This window comes from Rhamphochromis longiceps, linkage group LG5, assembly GCF_057381845.1.
Source record: "Rhamphochromis longiceps isolate RC_006_pf linkage group LG5, R_longiceps_female_GT1.1, whole genome shotgun sequence".
Lineage (NCBI taxonomy): Eukaryota > Metazoa > Chordata > Actinopteri > Cichliformes > Cichlidae > Rhamphochromis > Rhamphochromis longiceps.
In genome coordinates, this window is record NC_140561.1 from 7,557,654 (window position 1) to 7,580,993 (window position 23,340).

The 23,340-nt window shown below is 41.4% G+C and overlaps 2 protein-coding genes across 3 annotated transcripts in view; both read left to right on the forward strand.

The window, feature by feature from the left end:
* Positions 1–23,340, forward strand: part of klhdc8a (kelch domain containing 8A) — a 70,799-nt gene that overhangs the window by 23,419 nt on the left and 24,040 nt on the right. Inside the window, exons 3-5 of the mRNA XM_085405589.1 lie at positions 19,576–19,606; positions 19,702–19,900; positions 20,186–20,396. Of these exons, the coding sequence (XP_085261715.1) occupies positions 19,736–19,900; positions 20,186–20,396 (376 nt within the window). The 5' untranslated portion in view covers positions 19,576–19,606; positions 19,702–19,735. The remainder of the gene's footprint in view (positions 1–19,575; positions 19,607–19,701; positions 19,901–20,185; positions 20,397–23,340) is intronic.
* LOC146669139 (sterile alpha motif domain-containing protein 3-like) lies at positions 1,803–9,579 on the forward strand. Of its 2 annotated transcripts, XM_085407844.1 has the most exons (9): positions 1,803–2,133; positions 3,079–3,274; positions 3,444–3,600; positions 7,073–7,162; positions 7,358–7,513; positions 7,966–8,172; positions 8,436–8,607; positions 8,737–8,816; positions 8,921–9,579. In XM_085407844.1, the coding sequence occupies exons 1-9, from the start codon at positions 1,854–1,856 to the stop codon at positions 9,215–9,217; spliced, it is 1,635 nt and encodes a 544-aa protein (XP_085263970.1). In that variant the 5' UTR covers positions 1,803–1,853; the 3' UTR covers positions 9,218–9,579. The 2 variants fall into 2 exon arrangements, with proteins under 2 accessions (XP_085263970.1, XP_085263971.1); XM_085407845.1 differs by lacking the exon at positions 7,358–7,513.

Consider the following 23,340-nt stretch of genomic DNA (forward strand, 5'->3'; position numbering starts at 1 on the left):
ATTTATGTAGTTACTTCTGCTGTTCCACTGCCACTTTTCCTGCTTGTTGGATGCTGCTGCAAATATGTAGTCTAAAGAAGCTGACACACTACTCACCATAAGTAATAAGAGGAAATCAGTCCGTCTAATGCAAAATCCTAAAAAAAACTTTACTGATGCCTGAAACGTGTCATTGTAAGATTTAGACCCAGATGTTTCACATCTGCCTAAGTCATACTAATAGGTGTAATTTGATAGATAAGACAGTTTTTAAAAATGTTACGTAACAAATATGTGAGAGGAATAAAAAATTGAACTGAACCTTTAACATCTGCAGCAGTCAAATGCAGTACACATATTATTGCAGTAACCCAAAAACATAAAAGTAAAATTCCCCTAGGAAACATTTGCTGCTCAGTAGGCACTTTCATCTTTGAAACTTGACTGCTTTATTGCTACTTCTACAACTGACTACCTCCTCCATCACTAAGAGTTGTGCTTGTAACATATTTAAACCTTATTTTTTGACATTCATTCATATACACTGTTCTTTCACTCCCTCTATCAGTTCTGCATGAACTACTGTCTTTACTGTGGAGATTCATGAGAAGTGAATATTAAAAGCTTTAAAGGAAAATGGTTTGTGAAGTGTAAGCTCTGAACAGTCTGCTTAAATGTTAAAATGAGAGTGTTACATAAGTAAGTAAGTAGGTACACTTCTATAAACTCCCAATGACTGTCCTGATGTATTGGCCCTAAAATAGCTGAAAACTGTGAGAGTTTAGAGAGAGAGAGCGATGGAGAGAGAGACAGGAAGGAACTGCTTGGTAGGGTCAGTGGTCAACTGTTACTATAGATACATATAGATACATACATATCTACTTGGCTAACACCCAAGGTTATTACAATTAACTGAAACCAAGCTGAAAACTAGAATTAAGAGTGATAAAACATTTTAATTAACTTCTACTAAAGTGTTTTAGGTAGAATTTAGATTTTAGTTAGTTTTTTTTTTAGTTTTGAAAATAATGAAAACAGCAAATCCTGTGTTTTCATCTCACCTTACTCCTAGAATCTTCATGGGTCGCAGCAACCCTCTACACCAGCGGTCCCCAGCCTTTTTTGCGCCACGTACCGGTTTAATGTCAGACAATATTTTCACAGACCAGCCTTTAGGGTGTTGCAGATAAATCCAACAAAATAAAATGATACGACCAAGACAAAAACTGTGCTATTTTGTAAATATAATAATAAAGGCGAATTCACTGTGTAATTCTGTAACTTTATTAGCAGTGTCCTCCGGAAATGCGCCAACAACATTGAGCATAACATCCTCCTCTCTGCCCCTTAATGCTCTCTGGTTGCTATGGTAACACGTAAATATTTATTTCAAAATAAGACACACAACTGCACAGTCAGAAATAGGGGTACGGAAGGGGTACATTACTGTGCCCCAAGGTACAAAAATGACATTAATACAGTCTAAGGACAAATATTGGACCTCGGGGGAACTATCTGTACCTTTTTTAGCATCTGAAAGGTACATACATGTTCCTTAATTGTGAAAAGTACTTATTTGTACCCATTCTTTCAAAAGATAAAGTACAGGTTGATTAAGCTCTTTTTGATTAGAGTTTTTTTTTATTCTTTTTGACAGTAATTTATTTGCAACTGTATTGATTTAAGCATATATTTTAGTGTTTTTATTTTATTTTTTATTATTTTCATTGCTGTTGTTGTTTTTGTATTCCCTGAACCCCCCTTATTTTTAAGCTGCTTTAAGAACGATGAATTTATTTGAAAGAAAAAAAAGTAAAAATGCATTTAAACATTTTTTTAAGAGAGTGGTTTTTTTTTAAAGTATAATTATTTGGATGAATTGCAAAAAAGCACCCTTATTGAACTCGAAGTGCGAGTTGAGCCCATCCTCACAACATCAAACAAAAAGTAGAAGAAGAAACTCAACGAATAGCTGGTGGATTCTAGAATTTTCTGTAAATGCAGCAGGTGCCATTTTGTTTTATCAACGGACGGAGATGGATGACGAACTTGCAAGTCCTGGTGTGCTCTGTTCACTTTCAACCGAGGAACTCTTAACAAAAATACAAGAGTGGGGCATAGATGTCACCGAAGCTGAAGCTCAGCGTTTCAGAGGTAAGTTTTATTTAAAGAAAAATGTAGCGTAATTACTAATTATTGGTTTAGCCTAGCTTAACGTATATTAGCAATTTAGCTAGTTTCGGCACTCTCTTAGCTCAAATTATGTCTTTTTACAAACGTTTTTACAAACGTTTCATGTGTAAAGTTGAGGTCACAGTTCTGAAAAATGAAAAATGTGTACACATAGTATTTGTATAAGTTTGAACTTATATATGTGGTTCGGCCACAGTCTATGGGTTCGGTAACCCCTGCGCAGCGGAACGGCGCGAAATTTGATTCCCTGGTAGCTGAATGCAGTTTACCGTTAGTGTATTAATGGTTTAATAAAATCACGTTTTTACATCCATTCCAAGGCCATCAACACACATGGGCGGCTGAATATAACGTTTAAAGGAAATATCTTGACGCCGCACTTGTTTAAAATATAACAAGGGTGTTGCAGCTGGGGTTTGATAGTCGCGTTTTAAGCAATGTGGGAACTTTTTCAGCATGTAATCTGAGCTTGTAATACGGTCCTGCGGGTGTTATCGCTATAAGTAATCGGTCTGAAAGAACAGACGGCAAAAACTGTCGGAAATCTGGAGAAAGGAGTCACCTTAGTAGTGAATATTAACACATTACAGCATTCTAGTCTTTTTTTTTTTCTTCCAAACTTGAAAGGGCACAAAAGCATGCTCAGACTCTGCTCTCCTGTGTCCAGTAGTCCCAAACAAACATCTAAATTTAAAAATGAAAACTTTGCATATCGAGAGGATTCACTCTAAAAATTTGGTTTATTTTATTTAATTTACTGATTTTTTTAATGAATATTTCTTTGAACTGAAAGAAGTTGTACAAAAGGTTTTAATGTGTGTGATATACGGTTTTTACCCATGTAAAAATGTGGTGATAAATATCCTTACATTGAATTTAAAGTTTGTACTACCATTTATCTTGCAGACAATGAGGTTGATGGTGACACAGTTGACTGCGGTCTTACTGAGACTATGGTTGCATACCTTTTCCAAGGATCCTTCAAAAAGCAGGTTAAATTCAACCAATTTGTGTCAAGGATGAAGGAATCTTCAGTGACGCTGACTCTACAGACTGTCTCTCCAGAAGACTGGCAACCATCTACTTCGTCAACTTCAATAAGGTATTTTCTTATTTATAATGAAGTTAGTATGTCTGAAGCATACATGTTGGCCGTTATGCACTTTTAGGATTTAGTTAATATGATCATTGTTTCTACCATATGTATTGTTACTGTAGTGTTTTATACTTCAATTCATACAATAAAAACAAACACTTAACTGTTTTCACAGCAATGAAAATACTTTGAGACTGCCAGCCTCTTTTGAAATTCCAAGATTTTCCAAAAATCTGCAACTAAAACTGGACAACAAAGAACCGTGCCATAAAAATCCAAGGGACAGACACACAATAATCAGAGTTCTATATGAAGCTGTGGCACAGTATACTATGAAAGTTAATCAGGGTAATGTTAGCTTGTTGCTTTAGAAAAAGCAACAAGAAAAAGCTGAATCTGTCATATTTTGTGCGCATGCGCCAACCAGCGTGCAGCCTGTTACAGTCGCTCCTGCTTTTCTCTTAGTTTAGCTTTTTTTTTCTACGTATTCTTTTTTTTCCTGACTTGTATTTTCCTCCGTTTTCTATCTCTTACTCAATCATGTGGATTGAGAGAGTTTTTGTTCTTCTGGTGGCCGTGGAACTGTTACTTTTATCATGGAATGGGACCGCGGCACATCTCCTACACGCACGGACTGTTTACTCCAGAGATCAGCTGATCGCCCTGATGCCGGCCGGCTCGCTGGCCAGGCCCGCAGAAGTACCAGCTGAAATTTGGAGGAAAACACATCGGGGATGCAGAGGTCAAGGACAGAAGAGAAGAAAAAAGGTGACGGTGAGACAGCGGAGGCTCGAAGCGAGGAGGAGGTTTAAACCGTGTCTGCCGTCTATCGTGATGGGAAATGTGCGATCGTTGGCAATTAAAATCGACGAGCTCTCAGCACTGGTACGGAGTCAGAGGGAATACCGAGAGTGTAGCCTGATGTGTTTCACCGAATCATGGCTGCACCAGGACATTCCCGATGAGAATGCTTCCGTGGAAGGCTTCCACACTGTTCGGGCGGACAGGGACAGCATCGCTAGCGGTAAGCGTAAAGGAGGTGGGCTTGCTGTTTTAGTTAACAACCGGTGGTGTAACCCTGCCAACATAACAATCAAAGAAAGGATTTGTTGCCCGGACACTGAACTGTGTGCTGTTGGACTCAGGCCGTATTATTTACCCAGGGAATTCTCTCACGTCATCTTGGTGGCTGTTTATGTTCCCCCCTCTGCTAACCCCACAGCTGCATGTGACACTATCCACTCTGCCATAGCTCGGCTACAGACTCAGCACCCGAGTGCCTTTATTGTGATCTCGGGTGACTTCAACCATGTATCACTGGACAATACACTACCAACATTCAAACAATATGTGGACTGTCCCACCAGGGGAGAGAAAACTTTAGACTTACTGTATGCTAACGTCAAGGATGCATACAGCTCCTCCTCCCTCCCCCCACTTGGTAGGTCAGATCATAACCTGATTCACCTCACCCCCCGCTATGTGCCAATTGTGAGGAGGGAACCTGTGACCACCAGGACTGTTAGGAGGTGGTCAGAGGAGGCAATAGCGGAACTACAGGGCTGTTTCGAGGTGACCGACTGTGAAACACTCTGTGAGCCTCACGCCGAGGACATCAATGGGCTTACTGAGTGTATCACAGGCTACATAACTTTCTGCACCGACTCCATTGTTCCAGCTCAGACTGTTCATTGTTACCCAAATAACAAGCCGTGGGTGACTAAGGACATCAAAGCCCTCCTCAACAACAAGAAGAGGGCTTTCAGAGGGGGCAACAAAGAGGAGGTGAGGAAGATCCAGGTGTTACTAAAGGACAAGATCAGAGAGGCTAAGGACAATTACAGGAGGAAGCTGGAGTGGAAACTCCAGCAGAACAGCATGAGAGAGGTGTGGAGGGGCATGAAGACCATCACTGGATTCAGGCCAACCAACAGCAGGGGAGCTGAGGGAGGTGAGAATAGAGCCAACGAGTTGAACCTGTTTTTCAATAGATTCGACACCACAGTGTCTGCTCCCACCCCCACAACCTCACCTGCAGTCAGCCTGGAATCCAGAGCCACACCACTGTGCCAGCCTCTCTCTTCACATGTTGCCTCCTGTGAGATTCCTGACACCCCTCCCCCCACCCATCACCTTCACTCAATACCAGGTTGAGATGCAAATGAGGAGACTTCACTCAGGCAAGTCTGCTGGACCAGACGGAGTGAGTCCCCTTGTCCTCAAGACCTGTGCCCCCCAGCTGTGTGGAGTCTTTCATAAACTGTTTATGCTGAGTCTGAGTCTGCAGAGGGTCCCGGTGATGTGGAAGACATCATGCCTCGTCCCTGTACCAAAGACGCCTCGTCCCAGTGGCCCCCAGGATTACAGGCCCGTGGCACTGACCTCCCACATCATGAAGACCCTGGAAAGGCTCATCCTGGACCAGCTGCGACCCATAGTAAGACCACATCTGGATCCCCTTCAGTTCGCTTATCAGCCTCGTCTCGGAACAGAGGACGCCATCATCTACCTGCTCAATCGTGTCTACACCCATCTGGACCAGCCGGCGAGCACTGTGAGGGTCATGTTTTTTGACTTTTCCAGTGCTTTCAACACCATCAGGCCGACCCTCCTGGGTGATAAGTTAGCAGCGATGCAGGTGGATGCTTCTCTGGTGTCCTGGATTGTTGATTACCTGACAGGAAGACCACAATATGTACGTCTCCCACAGTGTGTGTCTGACAAGGTGATTAGCAACACAGGGGCACCACAGGGGACTGTCCTCTCCCCCTTCCTCTTCACCCTCTACACCACAGACTTCAGCCACTGCACAGAGACCTGCCATCTTCAGAAGTTTTCTGATGACTCTGCGGTGGTTGGATGCATCAGCAGGGATGATGAGACAGAGTACCGGGCTGTGGTCGACTCCTTTGTCACGTGGTGTGAGCAGAATCATCTGCAGCTCAACGTGGCAAAGACCAAGGAACTGATCGTGGACTTCAGGAAGACCAGGAAACACTTGACCCCTGTTTCAATCCAGGGGGTCAGTGTTGACATTGTGGAGGACTATAAATACCTTGGAGTACACATTGACAATAAACTGGACTGGGCTAAAAACACCACAGCACTTTACAGGAAGGGCCAGAGTCGTCTCTATTTTTTGAGGCGACTGAGGTCCTTCAACATCTGCCAGAAAATGCTGAGGATTTTCTACGAGTCTGTTGTGGCCAGTGCGATCCTCTATGCTGTTGCATGCTGGGGGAGCAGGCTGAGGGTCGCAGATGCCAACAGACTTAATAAACTGATCCGTAAGGCCAGCAATGTTGTGGGGATGGAGCTGGACTCCCTCAAGGTGGTGTCGGAGAGGCGGATGCTGTCCAAGATAAAGACAATGTTGGATAACACCTCCCACCCACTCCATGACATGTTGGTCAGCCACAGGAGCTCGTTCAGTGAGAGACTGAGATTACCGAAAAGCACCACTGAACGACACAGGAAATCATTCCTGCCTGTGGCCATCTCCCTGTACAACGCATCCACTTAACACACTGTTTGCTGCTACAGCTACACATGTTTCTTTTCCAACTATTTATTTATAAGTGACTTATGTATGTATGTATGTATATATATGTATATATTGTACTATTCTTAGTTAGCGTATTGTCTGTCTTGTCTTAATGTTGGTTTAAAATGGAGCACTGTAACAAAAAATAATTTCCCCCAGGGATCAATAAAGTATTCTGATTCTGATTGAAAATAAACTCACACTTGATAAAGTTTGTTTGTCAGCAGTTGCTCTAACACTTATGTTTCTTCTTATATTACAGGTATCCCACAAATTCTGAATATGTGCAAGCTGTGAAGACGCTGGTAATGAAGTATCCTTTCCTCAAGGATCGTGAGGGAAATGGTTATGTAAGTTAAATTTTAAATTTGCATAAGGTTCCTTCAAGATTACAAAGTAAAAGTGAAGCTTTTTTCGATCTTGTTTTGTTAGTAAGACAATCTGTAGCCTCTCAGTAGGTTTGTATGAAGTATGTTTACTGATTCTTTGTTGGGTGTATTTTGTGTAGATTGTTTTTACAGTAACTTATGTTTCTGTTCAACAAGCACACATGGCATATGTCTTTGAGACGTAAATTCAAATCAGAGCGGGCACCACTAGTCGACAGTGAGGCAGTGAGGCGTTGTAAGGAGAAGTTTGGTTCTACGAGGAGAGGGCAGCCTAATAAATGTCAACGAACAAGTCAGAGAAATGTTTGTCAGGTTGGTGTGAGGGACATCTTGAGCTATAAAATGTTCTTGCCTCTGTTATTACATCTAAAACTAAGGATTAGGGATGCAACTGTACCCCTTTTTTCAAACCGAAACAATACCAATACTTGGATTAGAGCACTTGCTAATACAAAGTACCAGTGCTAATACTTCTACCTCACAAAAAATTATTAATTGGAAGGCGCTAAAAGAGGGTGAACTAGATTTAAAAAACATTTTAAATATGACTCCAAAACTAAAATTTCAAGTTAACAATTAAGATTTTATGTGAAATTATTTCAGAGTTTCCATATTTTAAATATTGGTTCATGGTATCGGTTAACTTTAAACGATACGAGTTCTTTGTGATGCACAGATCGTGTCAGCTCTAATTGTATATTTAGTCTTATGTTGGGTTTCTAATCTGTTTTGACTTTCTCTTCTCACTCTTGCTTTCTTTCAAGGGACCATGCGTCCAAGGAGAGGATTTATTATCCATAGACGCCCACTTAAAGGTCTTACAGTGCCAATATCAGAAGATGCAACCAGATACCATGGTGGTTCATAACCGTATGCAGCAAACGTTTGCTTGGCGGCAAAAAGAAATTGCAGATGGTATGCCTGTGGAAGATGTGTTGAAGAAGTACCCCTTCTTAGGGATGCCTACTGGTGTAAGTCAGAAAGCTGAATTGAACTTGGAAATAGCTGTCACATTTAACATGTTTATAGTAGTAAATTTTATTTGCCCTTGACCTTGCTTTCTTCATCTGTCCCTCTTTCCTTTTTTTGTATGTTCATGTAACTTCTTACAGTATTGTTGTTAAATTCTATAAAAAAAAAATTATGCAGCACCATACATAATTAATATCAACTTTAGATTATTTCATTTTCATACACTGTTATTTTGTACTGAAAATGAATTTTTTACTTGTAGCTGTGCAACGAACTCGGGTGGATCCAACCAACAACGGGTAATGTAAGCCAGCGATTTCGTGAAGGGCTCTCATGTGTTGCAGCAAAGGTGATTGGCCTTACACGAGGGAAAACCCCACTCTACCAGCTCTACCTTGATGCAAGAAAGGAGGCTCTCACTGATGACCTACCAGGTATTTGCTTTTTTTTTTTTTAACTTCAAGGCTTCCATTTTATATAATTTTTATAGGTAACTGGAAATGCCAGATAAAATGCATGGGTGATCTTGTGTTTTGTTTTTTTTTTGTTTGTTTTTTTGGCAGATCTTGACACAAGGGCTGCACTTTTATTCCTGCCATACGTCTTCAAGGAGAAACTGGATCTCTTTGTCATACTTGGAGAGGTGTGTGTATTAAAATATTTAGTCTATATAAAAGGAAAACAAATGTATCTTTTGTTAAGAGACTAAGATATTGCTTTCCTCTACCTTCTCTTTTGACTTCAAAGGTTCATCCTAAAAACCCCTATCCAACTGTTCAGCTACTTCATGAAGACTGGAAACCAGTGTTCTCCAGAAGCGCTCCAAACATTGTGAAGTTGGATGGCAGTGAAGTGTGCAGAAGCTCGTGTATTTTTGAAGGAATCATCTCTTCTTTCTGCTTGTATTTTGTCTTCAACCTTGCTTATCCAAAACATCTGAAGAACACCCTGATTTTTCTCCAAAAGTACATTGTGAAAATAGATGAGGGTGAGGACCGGCCTCTGCCAATCACAGTCACCAGACAAATAAATCTTCTGTATTGACCACCATGCCTCAGCCATATCAGTGCTCCAAATGTGGCAGAAGAACCTTTAGTTTGACAAAGCTTATTCAGCACATAGGACTTATTCATTCCCATGATGCCGATTTTGATATAACCTGTGGACTCAGTGACTGCTGTTCTTCCTTCAAAAAATATGAATCTTTCAGACGACATGTGTATAGGAAACACAGAGAACAGGTGTTGTGTCCCCATAAAGACTTAGATGAAAATGAGCAGGAGGTAGTCAGTCCACATCCAAATGAATTTGCAAATGACATAACTGAAAATATTGAAACCCCTCCATCCTGGGATGAATTTTTGATAAATTTCAGAGACAATCTTTTCAAGTTCATTCTTAAGTGCAGAGAGAAAAATTCTTTACCAGCCTCTGTTCAGGAAGAAATTATGGAAGATGTGAATTTTCTGATGTGTTTTTTCAAGGAGAACTACGATGCTTTTATAGCATATCATTTAGAGAAAATGGGTCTTGACGTGTCTTTGTGTCCAGAGCTTAAAAATGTCCTGCATTCAAATTAATTTTTTGAGAAGGCTTCAACAGCTATTCGATCTCCTTATTTGGTCAAAGAACATTGCAAATCAAAGCTCAACATGACAGAGCCTGTTCATTGCAAATTAAGAGACTCTGTGGGTCATACAGTTGGCTCGTATTCATATGTGCCTGTTGATAAGGTGCTAAAAAATTATCTTTCTCATGAAGACATACAAGATCACATTTTTTCAAGTGGCAATTCGGAAACTGATGAATTTCTAACAGATTACTCTGATGGAGAAATCTTCAGACATCATCAATTCTTCAAGGATAACCCAAATGCACTGCGACTCCATTTTTATGAGGATGAATTTGAAGTACTTAATCCCCTAGGATCTAAACGATCCAAACACAAACTTAGTGCATTTTATTAGGTAGGCAATTTGGACAAAAGGTACACTTCTCAGCAGAGACACATTCATCTAGCGTTATTGGTACGCTATTCTTTTGTTAAGCGGTGTGGTTGGCATGTTATCCTTAAACCTTTGCTTGATGATTTGGAAAAACTTTCCACTGATGGCTTTACTTTTACCATTGATAAAACTGAACACACTATTCATGCTGCTCTTGCAACTTTATCTTGTGATAATTTATCAGCTCACATGATTGGTGGTTTTTCTATGTCATTTAACACTGGTAGAATTTGTCGGTATTGCATGGCTTCTTATGAAGATATGAAACAATCCTTTGAGGAAGAAAGCTTTGTTTTAAGAACATCAGAGGTTCACCAGTATCATCTTGCACGAATCCAAGAATTTCCGGATGATAAAACAATATATGGTGTAAATAGTTCATGTCCTTTTGACAGACTGAGTTATTTCAGTGTTACGCAAGCTTTACCACCTGATGTGATGCATGATCTGTTGGAAGGTGTAGTTCCTCTAGTTATGAAACTAGTGATTTGTAAAGCCCACACTGAGAAGCATATTACAATTAGAGAGATCAATGAAGAATTGCAAAAAATGTCCATTGGTCAGAATGACAAAACAAACAAACCAGTACAGTTATCAGAGAGACTTCAGAGTGTTGGTATTGTTGGATCAGCATCTCAAAAGTGGTGCCTGTTCAGATTGCTGCCATTTCTGATGGCAGACCGTGTGCCACCTAATTGTAAATATTGGCATGTTTTTCTTCTATGTCGTGAAATAACAGAGATTGTAATGGCTAAAAAAGTGCGAAAAGAGAATATTTTATTGTTGAAGTTGCTTGTCCATGAGTTTCTCACAAAACTGAAAAGTGTATTTGGGGATGTAATTACACCAAAGTGTCATTATTTAATCCACTATGCAAGACTGATTGAAATGTTCGGCCCTCTACGTTTGTTATGGTGTATGAGATTTGAAAGTAAGCACCAGTATTTCAAAACGTTGTCCCGCAATTGTAGAAATTTTATGAACATTGCTACAACTTTGAGCAACAGACATCAGTTCAGACAGTGCTGGGAGTTTTCTAACAAAAGTTTACTTGGTGAATTTGAAAATGTTTTTGGAAAAAGTGTGACTACATCATTTTTGTCATTACCACTGGAACTGCAACAAGCACTGACAGTCTATTGTGGCTTTTCTGAAGTTGATAGTGCTAAGAAAGCTTTCCAGCGTGTGTCAGAAGTAATTGTGAACAGTGTCAAATACTGTGTAAGAGATGTGTTTGTCATTGATGTACTGCATTCAGAGAAGATTCCTCTGTTCTGGCAAATTAAGTACATATTTAATATTGACACAATGTGGGTCTTTTGTGGAAAAATTCTCATTCCTCTGTTATATGACAACCATTTTCATTCATACAGTGTTAGAGTTGATAGTGAATGGACGTTGCTAAAACCTGGACAGGAAATTGATGTTGCAGCTTATGACACATACTCTGTTGATAACAGTTTGTATGTAACAGTTAAGCAATGTATTTAAGAAGGTAATAAATGTGACAAGTATTTTTGACTTTGTATCTTCAATTTTTCAAATCTTGAGAAGAAAAATATAGGAAATCTGTGTGTAGATACTGAACCTTTAGAAATACATTTTTGTACTCCTTTTAAGGGTTCTTTTTTGTACTTTATACTAAGGGTACAACTTTGCCCTTTAAAGTACAGGTTTGACGTGTAAAAGGTACAAATTACAAGGGTACAAATCAGTACCCACAGTTTAGGGTACAGAACGGTACCTTAGAGGGTACCACCCCAGTGACAAGCCATTGTACCCCTATAGGTACATTTCTGTACTTTAATTTCTGAGTGTGCAAGGTAACCAATTCTGATAATTTCAGTTCCTTCTGCAGATTATTCCAGGAAGCAGGGGCAGCGTATTTAAAAGCCCTTTTCCCCAATTCTGTTCTGATTTTTGGGACAATCAATTGTATGATTTTGTTCGAACGAAGGTTGTATTGGTTGTGGTTTTTACACATATAAACACATAAATAAGATGGAACCAGCCCAAGGAGAGATTTATAGATAAAGATCAACCAATGGAAGAGTCTGCGAATATGCAAAGATGGACATTTAGCAGCAGCATACAAAGAACAATGATGTACACGATTTCCATAGCCAGTAATAATGCTCTCTCCAAGTCTACAAAACACATGTGAACATGTTTGGGCTGGGTCCCACATAGCCTTGGTTGTCCTCAAGAGAATAAAGAGCTCGCCCCAGTGTTCAATAACAGGACATAATTAAATCAATGATTTACATAATCTTTTAAAGCAAAAATGAAATAAATAAATAAATAATGTGAAAATAAATGTGTAAGTAAAGTGAGTAGAGTCCCTGAGGAAAAGTAATGCTGGATTTCTTCCTTGCAAGTTTGATTAAGAAGGGATTAACTCGCATGGCGGCACAGTTGGATCCAGTTTAGTCATCTCAAGTATTCTAATTTGTTGTATCAAATGTTATTAGCAGTTGGATCCATGCCTTGGCTTCAGGTTAGCTTTTGCAATCTCAGTATTTGCATATTCATTTTTCTGAGGTCTATGAGCAGAACGACCAGTGGAGAGACTTCAGATGTTTCTCCTTCGTGATAACCTGTTTGCCACAAATTATGTTCATTGTCATTCAAACTTGGATGGATGGTTGATAACACAATAATGACTCGTAAGACACAATTTTTCATTAAAATGCATTTCAGTATGTTTCATTTAACGAATGAAGGTTTCACTAGTTTTACAATCAGATTAGAGTCCCTGCACAGTGACAGCAGAGGGATAGTAGGAAGGCAACCTAATTAAAAGTTTCAAGTTGGAGGCATGCTGATTGTAAATGACTTCAGATGATGCTGGTAGGCTTACTGTTGATCTCAAGCTGTTCAAGCAGTTAATTGAAAAACAAAAAAACAAAAACGATATGGCAAACCAAATTGGTTACAGATTGCAATTAATGCACTCTGTGAGCTGGGCTGGATGAAAACTACCCAGCCTTGTTAGCAAATCCCCCCCGCCCCCCGCTGGGGTCAGACTATAGGAACACAACCGCTTTTATTTGTTTTTCATCCGTTTTCATAAGCTATTATTAACAGCAAACCAAGCGATAAGCAATCACAGGCAAACGACGTTAAAAAAACAAACCCCAAAAAACAAAAGCAGCACCTCTTGAGAAAAGCCTAACTGTTGCTATGGCAACATATCCCTGCACAATAAAATGTGGGAGATTTTATTTTGAAGGATGGTCCTCTGTATTTTCACCCTTTGTCCTTTATCGTCTCTGTTTGTGAGGTGATCAAAGGTGTGACAGATAAAGCTTGCCAGTAAAATGGACAGAGAGGCGGAGAGTGTACCTTTCCAAGGTGAGGGGGCATGTTTTTAAAAGGAGATGTAAAGCTTTAAAGGATAAACTGCTTAGAGAGTGTGTTTAATCACAGCTGGATAATTTAACAGTTGCCTTTGTGTGACCTCAAAACACCTGAGTTTGGGAGCAATAACCATCTGTGGTCTGTGAGACAGAGTGCGTTTAAGGTGATGTACTCTGTGATGTAGTCAAAATTAGCCTTGCAGTGCATCGTGGGCTTATTCTGGAAAGCTTCCTCCCACGTCTGTCACAGACTTCCTCCCCCTTTCCTCGCTGGAAACTGTGTGTAGGCAGGAGAAGTGGGTTACACGCAGGAAAGAGAAAGCTCCTGAGGGATGACATAGGAAAAAACAACAGCAGGGCCTGTCTTCACAACGACAAGGAAGGAAAGTTAAACATGAGAGATGCTGACTCACTTCAGACTACAGCTGCTGCTCATCTGAGGATACCTGTAAGAGGTGGATATTTAAATTCACAGTTACACATGAGCAAAGTGATGCAGGGAAAGGTGTGTGACTTGTAGTCAGTTATCCCCGTTCTGCAAAAGTCTGTCATGGAAGCAAGGTATTTTGTGTCATTGGCTTGTACATTATATGACAAGATGACTCAAGCAAGCAATTAATATTTTTTACTATGTAAGAAGATAAGAACAGGTGGATGGTTCTTTTTAATAAATACAACTTAAGATGAAAAGGGTGGAAAAGGGTAGTGGGCACTCTGGGTTAGGAACAAGTGGAGGAGTTTAAGTATCTTGGAGTCTTGTTCACGAGTGACAGGAGGTTGGTAGACGGATTGGCGCTGTGGCTGCAGTGAAGTGGATGCTGTACCGGTCCGTTGTGGTGAAGAGACAGCTGAGTGTAAAAGCGAAGCTCTCAATTTACATCCTTACCCACACCTATAGTCACAAGCTGTGTGTAGTGACCAAAAGAACGAGATCATGGATACAAGAGGCGGAAATGGGCTTCCTCCAAAGGCTGGCTTTTCCCTTAGATAGGGTGAGGAGTTCAGCTATCCGGGAGAGGCTCAGAGTATAGCTGCTGCTCCTTCACATCAAAAGGAGCCAGTTGAGGGTTCAGGCATCTGACAAGGATTTCTCCTGGTCATAGCCAGCCCAATCCACCAAGTACTGAACCACCTGGCCCCGGCGACAAGAGTCCAGAATTCCACGGACAGTTTAACCCCAATTGATGATTCTGGATGGGTGGGGGCTGGAGACCGTAGTGCCAGCGGGGACGTAATGTGTTGTTTAAGCTGTGACAAGTGGACCTTCATAAAAAATGTAACCGATAAATGACCCGACTGACTCTGGCTGCGATCTCGTATGGGCCAATAAACATTGGATTGAGCTTCTTGGATTCGGTATGTCTATTCAGGTGTCTTGTGGAGAGCCAGACCCGGTCCTGTGGTTGAAATGAATGGTCCAGGAAATGTTGACAGCGATGTTGTTTGGTATATTGAGCACTGAAAGTATATAACATGGCCAAAGAGACAATTAGGTGGAGATGAAGCATCACAAAAGCATCCCAATTGTTGGTTGGCCCATATTGCCTATTCTGAGGGTGGTAGCCAGATGTGAGACTGGAAGAGGCCTTCCAGAACCTGGCGGTGAATTGGGACCCCATATCGGAGATGATGTCCTTGGGGAACCCATGTAGCCAGACGACATGTTCTAGAAAGAGTTTGACCGTCCATTTCGTAGAAGGGGGGGCGGATAACGTGACCAGATGTACCGCCTTGTAGAATCAATCCACAAGGGTAAGGATGGTGTTGAGATTGTTAACAGACAGATAGAAGTGACAAAATCATTAACATGGGACCACGGATGTCTGGGAACAGGGAGGCGCTGAAGGTCACCAGCAGAATGTTGGGTGGAGGATCTGACCCGGGCGCAGATGTCACAAGCAGAAACGAACTCACGGATGGCCCAACCCATAGAGATCCACCAGAAGGCATATCAAAGAAGTTGGAGGGTCGTGTTGGGTTCCAGATGGCCCAAAAGCAGGGAGGAGTGTGCTCAGACCATGCCCTCCTGACGACATTTGGAGGGAATGTAAAGCCAACCTGCAGAGGTGTGTGGAGGTGCTGGTTTGGCAGACAGGGCAGCACAAATGGATTCCACCAGGGGCCAGCGAAAGGGTGCTGAAAACCAATGGGGGCGCGTAGGAATAGTTCCTGGTCCAATGTGTGTCACGGTTTGCGGGGCAAGCCATGTTGTGTTAGTGCAGGAGGACCCAAAATGCAGGCAAAGGCTGATGGTATGAGTGGCGAGGACAGAACTAAACATAGACCTAAACTGGGAAAACTAGTAACAAACAAAACCTGAAACCAAAACTCACAGAATGACACACAGAGAAAAACACAAGGGGGCTACACAAGGGATGATGAGTGAAGAGAATGAAGAGCAGAGAGACGTGGAGATTCACCGTTCCAGGGAGGAGCTCGATGGGCATGTTGTAGGAGCGATGTGGGGATAGATTAGAGGATCCCTTTTTACACCCGACCTCAGAGAGATTGTGGTAGAAAAATCAATGGACTCCGGAAGTGGGAGTTCTGTGGAATCCATTTTGCTGTAGACACTGAGTACCCCAGCCCAGGATCTGGCTCCTCCTGGTGGTCCCTGATGGACTTGCGAATCGGCTGGGTCTGGAACCAGATAGGGTAGGACTGGAGAAGGTGGCCGTCTACTGAAGTGGCCAGAATGAAATGGTCAACCAGGCGTGAAGCGGCTGAGCTGTACCTCTCTGGAAATGGAAGAGTTCTAGAGAAGTACGAGGTCGTGACATAACTGGTTGGTCTATCTTCAAAGCTCATCAAGAGTCTTGGAAGCCTCATGTCCTGCCATCTTATCTCAGATGTCATCGGTCAAACTCTCCATAAATATTGAAAGGAGAGCAGCATTGCCCCAGTTTAACGTAGTGGCTACAATATGGAACTCTGAGAAAAAGTGACACATGGATTGCTTACCCTGACGTAAATGATATAGTTGCGACTCCACCTCCACTTCACTACAAGGGGGATCGAAGGTCTTCTTTAACTCCTCCGCAAACAGGGCATAATCATTGCAGGCTGGGGACTTGGCATTGTAAAGGGCCGCTGCCCATTCCTGGGCACAGGCAGACAAGAGGGAAGTTAGGCTAACTCCTGGTGCACTGATCATGGCTTTGGAAGCGGTGGAACCAGGATGGAAGAATGAACAAAGCTGGATAACACTTATGGCACCTGAGGCGCGCGCTGGCTGACAGTGGCAAGGGTTCTAGAGCTCCTGACATGAGGGAACCAATGTCTGAGCGGAGAACAGGTGGGTCAGTCTCCCTTTTAAACGCAAACCCCGTGGTGACCTGACCACTACCTGACAATCTTTCAGTTTTTGACAGTTTCTCTGAGCATTCAGTGGTCTGACCTTAGGATGAATTTGTTGGGACATCGGCTCCAGGGCAGACTGGCAACTATTTGGAATGTTGTTTTCCTCAGACAATAATCCTTTTCACTATACAATCATGGACTTCAGATAGTTTGGTAATGGCCCTGTAACCCTTCCTAGAGTAATGAGCAGCAGCAGATGCTTCTCATTGTTAGTCCACAGCATTCAGGCCTGTGTAAGCACAGTGCCAAGAAGGAAAGACATCAGCAAACTATTATAACTTGTGCTTTTATATAGGCTCTCAGAGGTCATCATTAATTAATCAAGTTAAGTTGATTATCAACACCTTGTTATAGTGCATATGGAAGGTATTTACAGCTTGTTCCACATTGTGTCATGTTAAACCTTGTTGCAAAATGGATTAAATTAATTTTTCAGCTCAAAATTCTATTCACAATAGCCTATGATGAGCATATTATCAGCAAAGTGTGCTTTTTAGGTATTTATCATAACGTGTTTGGAAGCACTTGGAAGTGTCAGTGAAAACAGCAAAACCTTAAAAAGCATTAATAGGTTAAAAAAATAAAGTTAAATGAAGGTTACAATCTTCCTATTTGAATATTGACCACAACATTAAACAGAGGGATTCCCATAATTGACAAAACTATACATTATGTATCTCCAAAAAGTTGATTCTGTTCATCTGGACGTAGCTTTTTGTGGGAGAAACGTTTCGTCACTCATCCAAGTGACTTCTTCAGTCTCAGCTGACTGCAGGTTTCCCCAATCTTATAAACAGTACATTTGCATAATGACTGAAACCAGCCATATATACATATACATTATGTAGTCCAGCTGGCAGGGCAGTGGCATACCGCCTATATCCATTAGAATCCATCTAAGGTGAACCAAACTCTTCCACCTACTGCTGGGTCCATCTCAGTGGAAAGGATAATTGAAAGGCAAAAAGTACACTGAAACAAAAACAATCGGGTGCCAAACACATTAAAGTGACTCCAGGTCACAAATTCTGCTTCCCATCAACAGACTTTGTTTAGTGCATGGGTGTCAAACTCCAGTCCTCAAGAGTCGGTGTCCTGAAACTTGTACGTGAGTCCCTGCTGCAACACAGCTGAATAAAATTATTAGGTCATTAGCAAGATTCAGCCATTTGATTCATGTTACAGCAGCTCATGAGTGAATGAACATGGTGCAATAAAAGTACATTTTTCAAACACTTACATTTATTTAAATGTACTTGAGCAGGGTTAGGGGTTGCCACCTCAGCATGCAGTCAAGTTCTGTAGAGACTTGGAATTGACCTACTTTTATTCAGGTGTCTTGCAGCAGGGACACATGGAAACGTTTCAGGACACCGGCCCTCAAGGACTTGAGTTTGACATCCCTGCTCTAAACTATGTCAGTTATTACGGCTTCAGACCTTAATGCAGGGTTTGCTATGTGTGTGCGCTTAGTCTTACAAGAGTTTCATGTGTGATGCAGGTGATGCATGGCTATTTAAATTCTTCCTTTTAAGGCCGTGGCCCCATCTCCTCTCCTGCTGCAACTTTACTCCTCCCTGTGAAGGTGCTTGCACCGTCTCTACATGATAGCACGACTGTTTTGTTCTTCCTGATCTAATTATCTTAATTTGATTTTTGCACATATGTCACATGCAATACATTTGCCAATTTATCCATGGACTTCTTTGCACAAGTGATCCATTTTTCCTCACATCATAATTAAAGTTTAATAAATCTTTGTAAATCTTTATTCAGTTGGCAGTGTGACTTCGTTCTTTGTTGCAGCCTAAGTATAACACAGTACACACAAACCGAGGAGCAGAAGGAAGAATAAATCTATGAAAAATGTCAAAATTCTATTGCAAGAAATATCCCTGAATGAATTTAACTCATAACATTTGCTTAAATTGTGTGTCTTGACTTTAACTTCTTGTCACTAATCTAATGTAAACAACAATCTTTTTCTTTTTCCATTCACTAAACTTTGTTTTATCAAATAAAAAAACTTTATGGCGTCGTTGTGACATCATATGACATCATAGGTTGTCATTTTAAAAAAATATTAAGTGTGTTGTACATCTTTGTCAATGCCCTTTCATATGATATATTACAAGATCAGATGCTTAGCCAACAGAGGTATTCATGTCCCCCAAGGTCTTGTGTATTGCTGTGAAGTTTGATGACGGTCCATAACGAACTGTGGGTAATATAAAGTTTTACTGATTTTCACAGTTGGTGTGACCTTGAACCTGACCGGTTTTTTAGCAAAATTAAATAAACTCAAGCTGTTATTGGCATCTATTTTCTCTTGAAAACTGTGGACGACTGCACTGCTGACACTAACAGAGACAGAGAGACAAACAAACTGAATCGATTACATACTCCCCCACTGGGGTGAGAAAAATGAAAACATGATAAGTACAGTTCATCAATGACAACAGATCTGACTCTGATTGCATGAAAGCCTTAACTTATTTTAGATAGCGTCTAACATGTTAGACGCTAAAATTAACATGTTGTTGTAAACATTCATTCTGGTAACTCAACTGAAAGCTACATGTACACTACCATTAAACACTGCCACTGATTCCCATCTTTATGCTGTGCTATGTTGCATTACTAAAACCATTTTTGCCTGATGCTGTCTCCGCTCCAGGGCCCAGTGTGAGGTGGAAGACCATCCAGAGGTGAGGAAACACACCTTTCATCTTCTCAGCGTTCCCTGAATAATCCTGCCCTTAACTCTTCTCTGGATCTGGGCCTCCGCCTACCTGCTCCCCAGCTCCCCAGAGAGTCTCCGACTGGGTGCCGATGTCATGGCGGTGCCCAGTGCCCAAGAGTTTCACTGGCAGAGCCTGGCTCGACTGCCCAGCGGCCGTGTCTATCACACTCTGTCTGAAGTGGGGGGGCAGATGTACATGCTGGGGGGCTGTGACGCTGCAGGAAGGCCATGTCCATCCCTGGAGCTCTACTCCCCAGAGGTAAACAATGTGGACAGCGGAGCTGATAGTTTACTGTTTTCTGAGCAGGAATTAATAAACATAAAAATCTTTCAGTCCGTTAAAGACACAAATACACTTTTTTAAGCTAGAAATGAAACAGATATGAATTTATAAGAAACACGCAAGCATTGAATCTGTTTGATGTGTATGTACCCTGAACTAAAGGAGCCATGGACTTTATCTGAACACAGAACTCTAATTTAAAAAGTTAAATACAACCCAGTTCTTTGACAGCTGACGTGTCTTCCTCCTCGCAATTTTCAGGGGGACCGGTGGATAAGCTTGCCCCCTATGCCCACTCCTCGTGCTGGGGCAGCTGTGGCAGTTATGGGAAAGCAGATCCTGGTGGTGGGAGGAGTGGGAGAGGACCAGAGCCCTCTGAAGGTGGTGGAGATGTATAACACAGAGGAGGGGAGGTGGAGGAAGAGAAGTGCTCTACGGGAGGCACTGATGGGTGTATCCATTACAGTGAAAGGTATGGATTATACATAAACTGTATGCACCACACTGCGTCTGTTTCTGTTTCTATAGCAAGTTTCTATTATGCATTTTAAGCAAAATTACTTTGTAATGGTTACTGAAAATAATTAGAATATTCCTCCTTAATTGCCCCCTTACAAACAACTATTCATAGTTATGGTAGACTTGCAACATGCTAGCTTTTACTCCAGAGTTTGCACTTGGCCTCAGTTTCATATACTTTTAAGAGATTTTGACTTCTGTAAAGGTCTTTGGCTTTGCTTGTTTGTCATTTTGTGTTGTATTACCCAACATGTTCTTCTGTGGATTCTGTTTAATGGTGACTGGTAAACATCTCATAGCTACGTTGTGACTACATACTGGCAGTAGAGGTTGTATTATTGATCAGGACTGATTGTGAAATGAAATCAGCAGTTTTGAGGGAAAAACAACAAACAATTTTAAAAAAATCAAGATTCATACGTCGGGATTGTACTGTTATATCTCTTTGTGAGAATATGTACAGTCCATGGGAATTGTTGATATTGTAGAACTGTAATAACACAATGATGCCATTTGAATACTAAACCATCCCACTCAGAAAATCTGTAAGTGTTGTTGATTTCAGCTGCAGAGCAGACATGTGAAGAATACCACCAAACACCATCCTGGAGTTAAATGTGTTCTGAACACATTTAACACATTTAAATTTCCTCCAAGCTGCCAGGCCACACTGCGTTCTTGGAAAAATTTAGTTGTAACTTTTGCTGCACAAAGAGTCAAACCAAATACTGAAAGTAAAAACGTACATTATATTTTTGATTAGCTGCTGTTTTTCAAAGTGGCCACTGTTAGCTTTGATGACAGTTTAGCCCTAGCTGGCCTTATGTTTACCAGTTTCATCAGGTTACCACCTAATAGTTTTCAGTTAACAGGCAAGCTATCTTACGGATCTACCATTAGACAGATAAGCTAACAGTAACTCCTGGAAGTTTTGGCTTCTTAATGTTTCTGTGTTCATGTGTTGTATTCTGCTTAGGTAGTGTTATTGTACAGCAAATAGCCCTTCACTGGTGACACATCTGGTGATTTATTCAGCATTCCAGGCAGCAATGTGGTTTAACATTACAATAACCAAAACTCATCACCAAAATACTCTCAGGGCCATTTGGACAGGTAGGATAGTGATGAACAGCAGCTTTAGCTCACCTGGCTGCCACAAACAAGTGTTCGAAACCCTAACAACACATTTCAGAATGAGTTTAATGAGTCCAGAGTGAAGGAAAAGCAACCAGTAAGTGCTCAGCATATGTAGAAAACTTGGAGACTGTTGGAAAGGCTCCACATGATGACCTCATGAGACTGAAGAGTGTGCAAAGATGTTTTCAAAGCAAAAGTCGGCTGCTTTGAAGAATCTGAAATATAATATAAAAGAGCTTTTAGGTTTGTTTACTCTTCTCTCTGCTTTCACTGTTCTGTATTCTCTTTTGATCTTCTTAGTATATCCCTACACTGTAAAAGAAATAAAGAAAAAAACAAGTAGTGAGCATTCACAGTGAAGTAGGGAACATTAATAAGATCTGTTACAGACATAGACATACTCCTCATCCTTAGTTGGGGTGTATAAGTGTGTGTGTGCCAAAGAGCCATTTAAAACCTTTTCTGACAGCTTGTATATAAACATACATTAATAGGTCAAATTGCTGATGGACCTCATTGATCAGCGGGCTGCTCATTTGTCTTGCTTTCAGCTGTGTTTGTCATGATTCGTTGTGTGGCAGGCAGGAGGAGGACCCAAAATGCAAAACTCACAGACACGGGGATGAACTCAAAAAATCACAGCTTTAATGCTGGAGAGGCAGAACGTAGGAAATACAAAACTAAACTGGGAAAACTAAATACAAAGCTCGCCAAGAGACACAGGGAGGAACACACACAACATGAGGGAGAATGCGACGCCGAACAGAGGGAGACGCAGACAGAAATACACAGAGGGTTAACGAGGAAAGTGGGAACACACGGGGAACACAGCTGACACAGATAACCATAACGAGACAGGGCGGGGTGAACATAACACTGACGGGAGACGGGCAGAGTCAAACAGGAAGTACACAGAGGTTCAGACAGGAGGAGAGAGCACGGGGAGAACACAGACATAACAGGCTGGGGAAAACATGGAATAAAACACGAAAGGGGACAAGGGCTCATGAATACATAGAGGGGCACACAGGGGGTGAGAGTCACAAAGGGAAAGCACACAGGGAACAACATAACAGGGCAACTCAGGAAACAGAACCTAAACAGGGAACGAAATACAAAAATACAAGAAACTAAGAATACTGGGCCCACATGGCCCAGGACCATGACAGTGTTTGTTTAAGACATTCGTGATAGCTGGAGGGTTTCAGCCCAGCTAATCCCTGGGGACATGAGACTGTTCCTTCAGAGTGTACACAGAGGGAGACAGATAACCATTCACACTCACATTGACACCTCCAGAAACTCTGCAGACTACTCAAATCTGACTCCGGTAGCACGTGGGTACAGTTTTATTACCCACAGGCTGGACACCACAGTAATTAGAACTTTTGCTTAACAGCAAAGCCGGCTGGGGCTTCACAGTTTGCATGAGTTCTCTGCGGGTACTCTGGCTTCCTCGCACATGCATGTCCAAAGATATGCACGTTAGGTTAACTGGCAATTTTAAGTCGACTGCAGGTCTGAATGAATATCATCAGTGTTTGGATGATGGATGTCCAGAGGCTCAGCTCAGGACAAATACGCTCTCCCTGAAACATACAATGAAACACAAACCCGTGAGAAACATCACTCACGTGCGGCTGTCTGATCACAGCTGTTTCACAGAAAATATGAATGCATTAGCATGTGGGCAAAAAATTAATCATGTTAAGTGAAACAAAGAAAGATACAGTTATATTTTTGAAACAATGGCTAAAATA

What these genes read in the sequence shown, in the direction of transcription:
- LOC146669139 (XM_085407844.1), top strand. Translation starts at nt 1,854, where the DNA reads ATGAATTGCAAAAAAGCACCCTTATTGAACTCGAAGTGCGAGTTGAGC. An exon ending in ACTTCGTCAACTTCAATAAG is followed by an intron (nt 3,275 to 3,443) that starts GTATTTTCTTAT and finishes CTGTTTTCACAG; the next exon opens with CAATGAAAATACTTTGAGAC. An exon ending in TCTCACTGATGACCTACCAG is followed by an intron (nt 8,608 to 8,736) that starts GTATTTGCTTTT and finishes TTTTTTTGGCAG; the next exon opens with ATCTTGACACAAGGGCTGCA.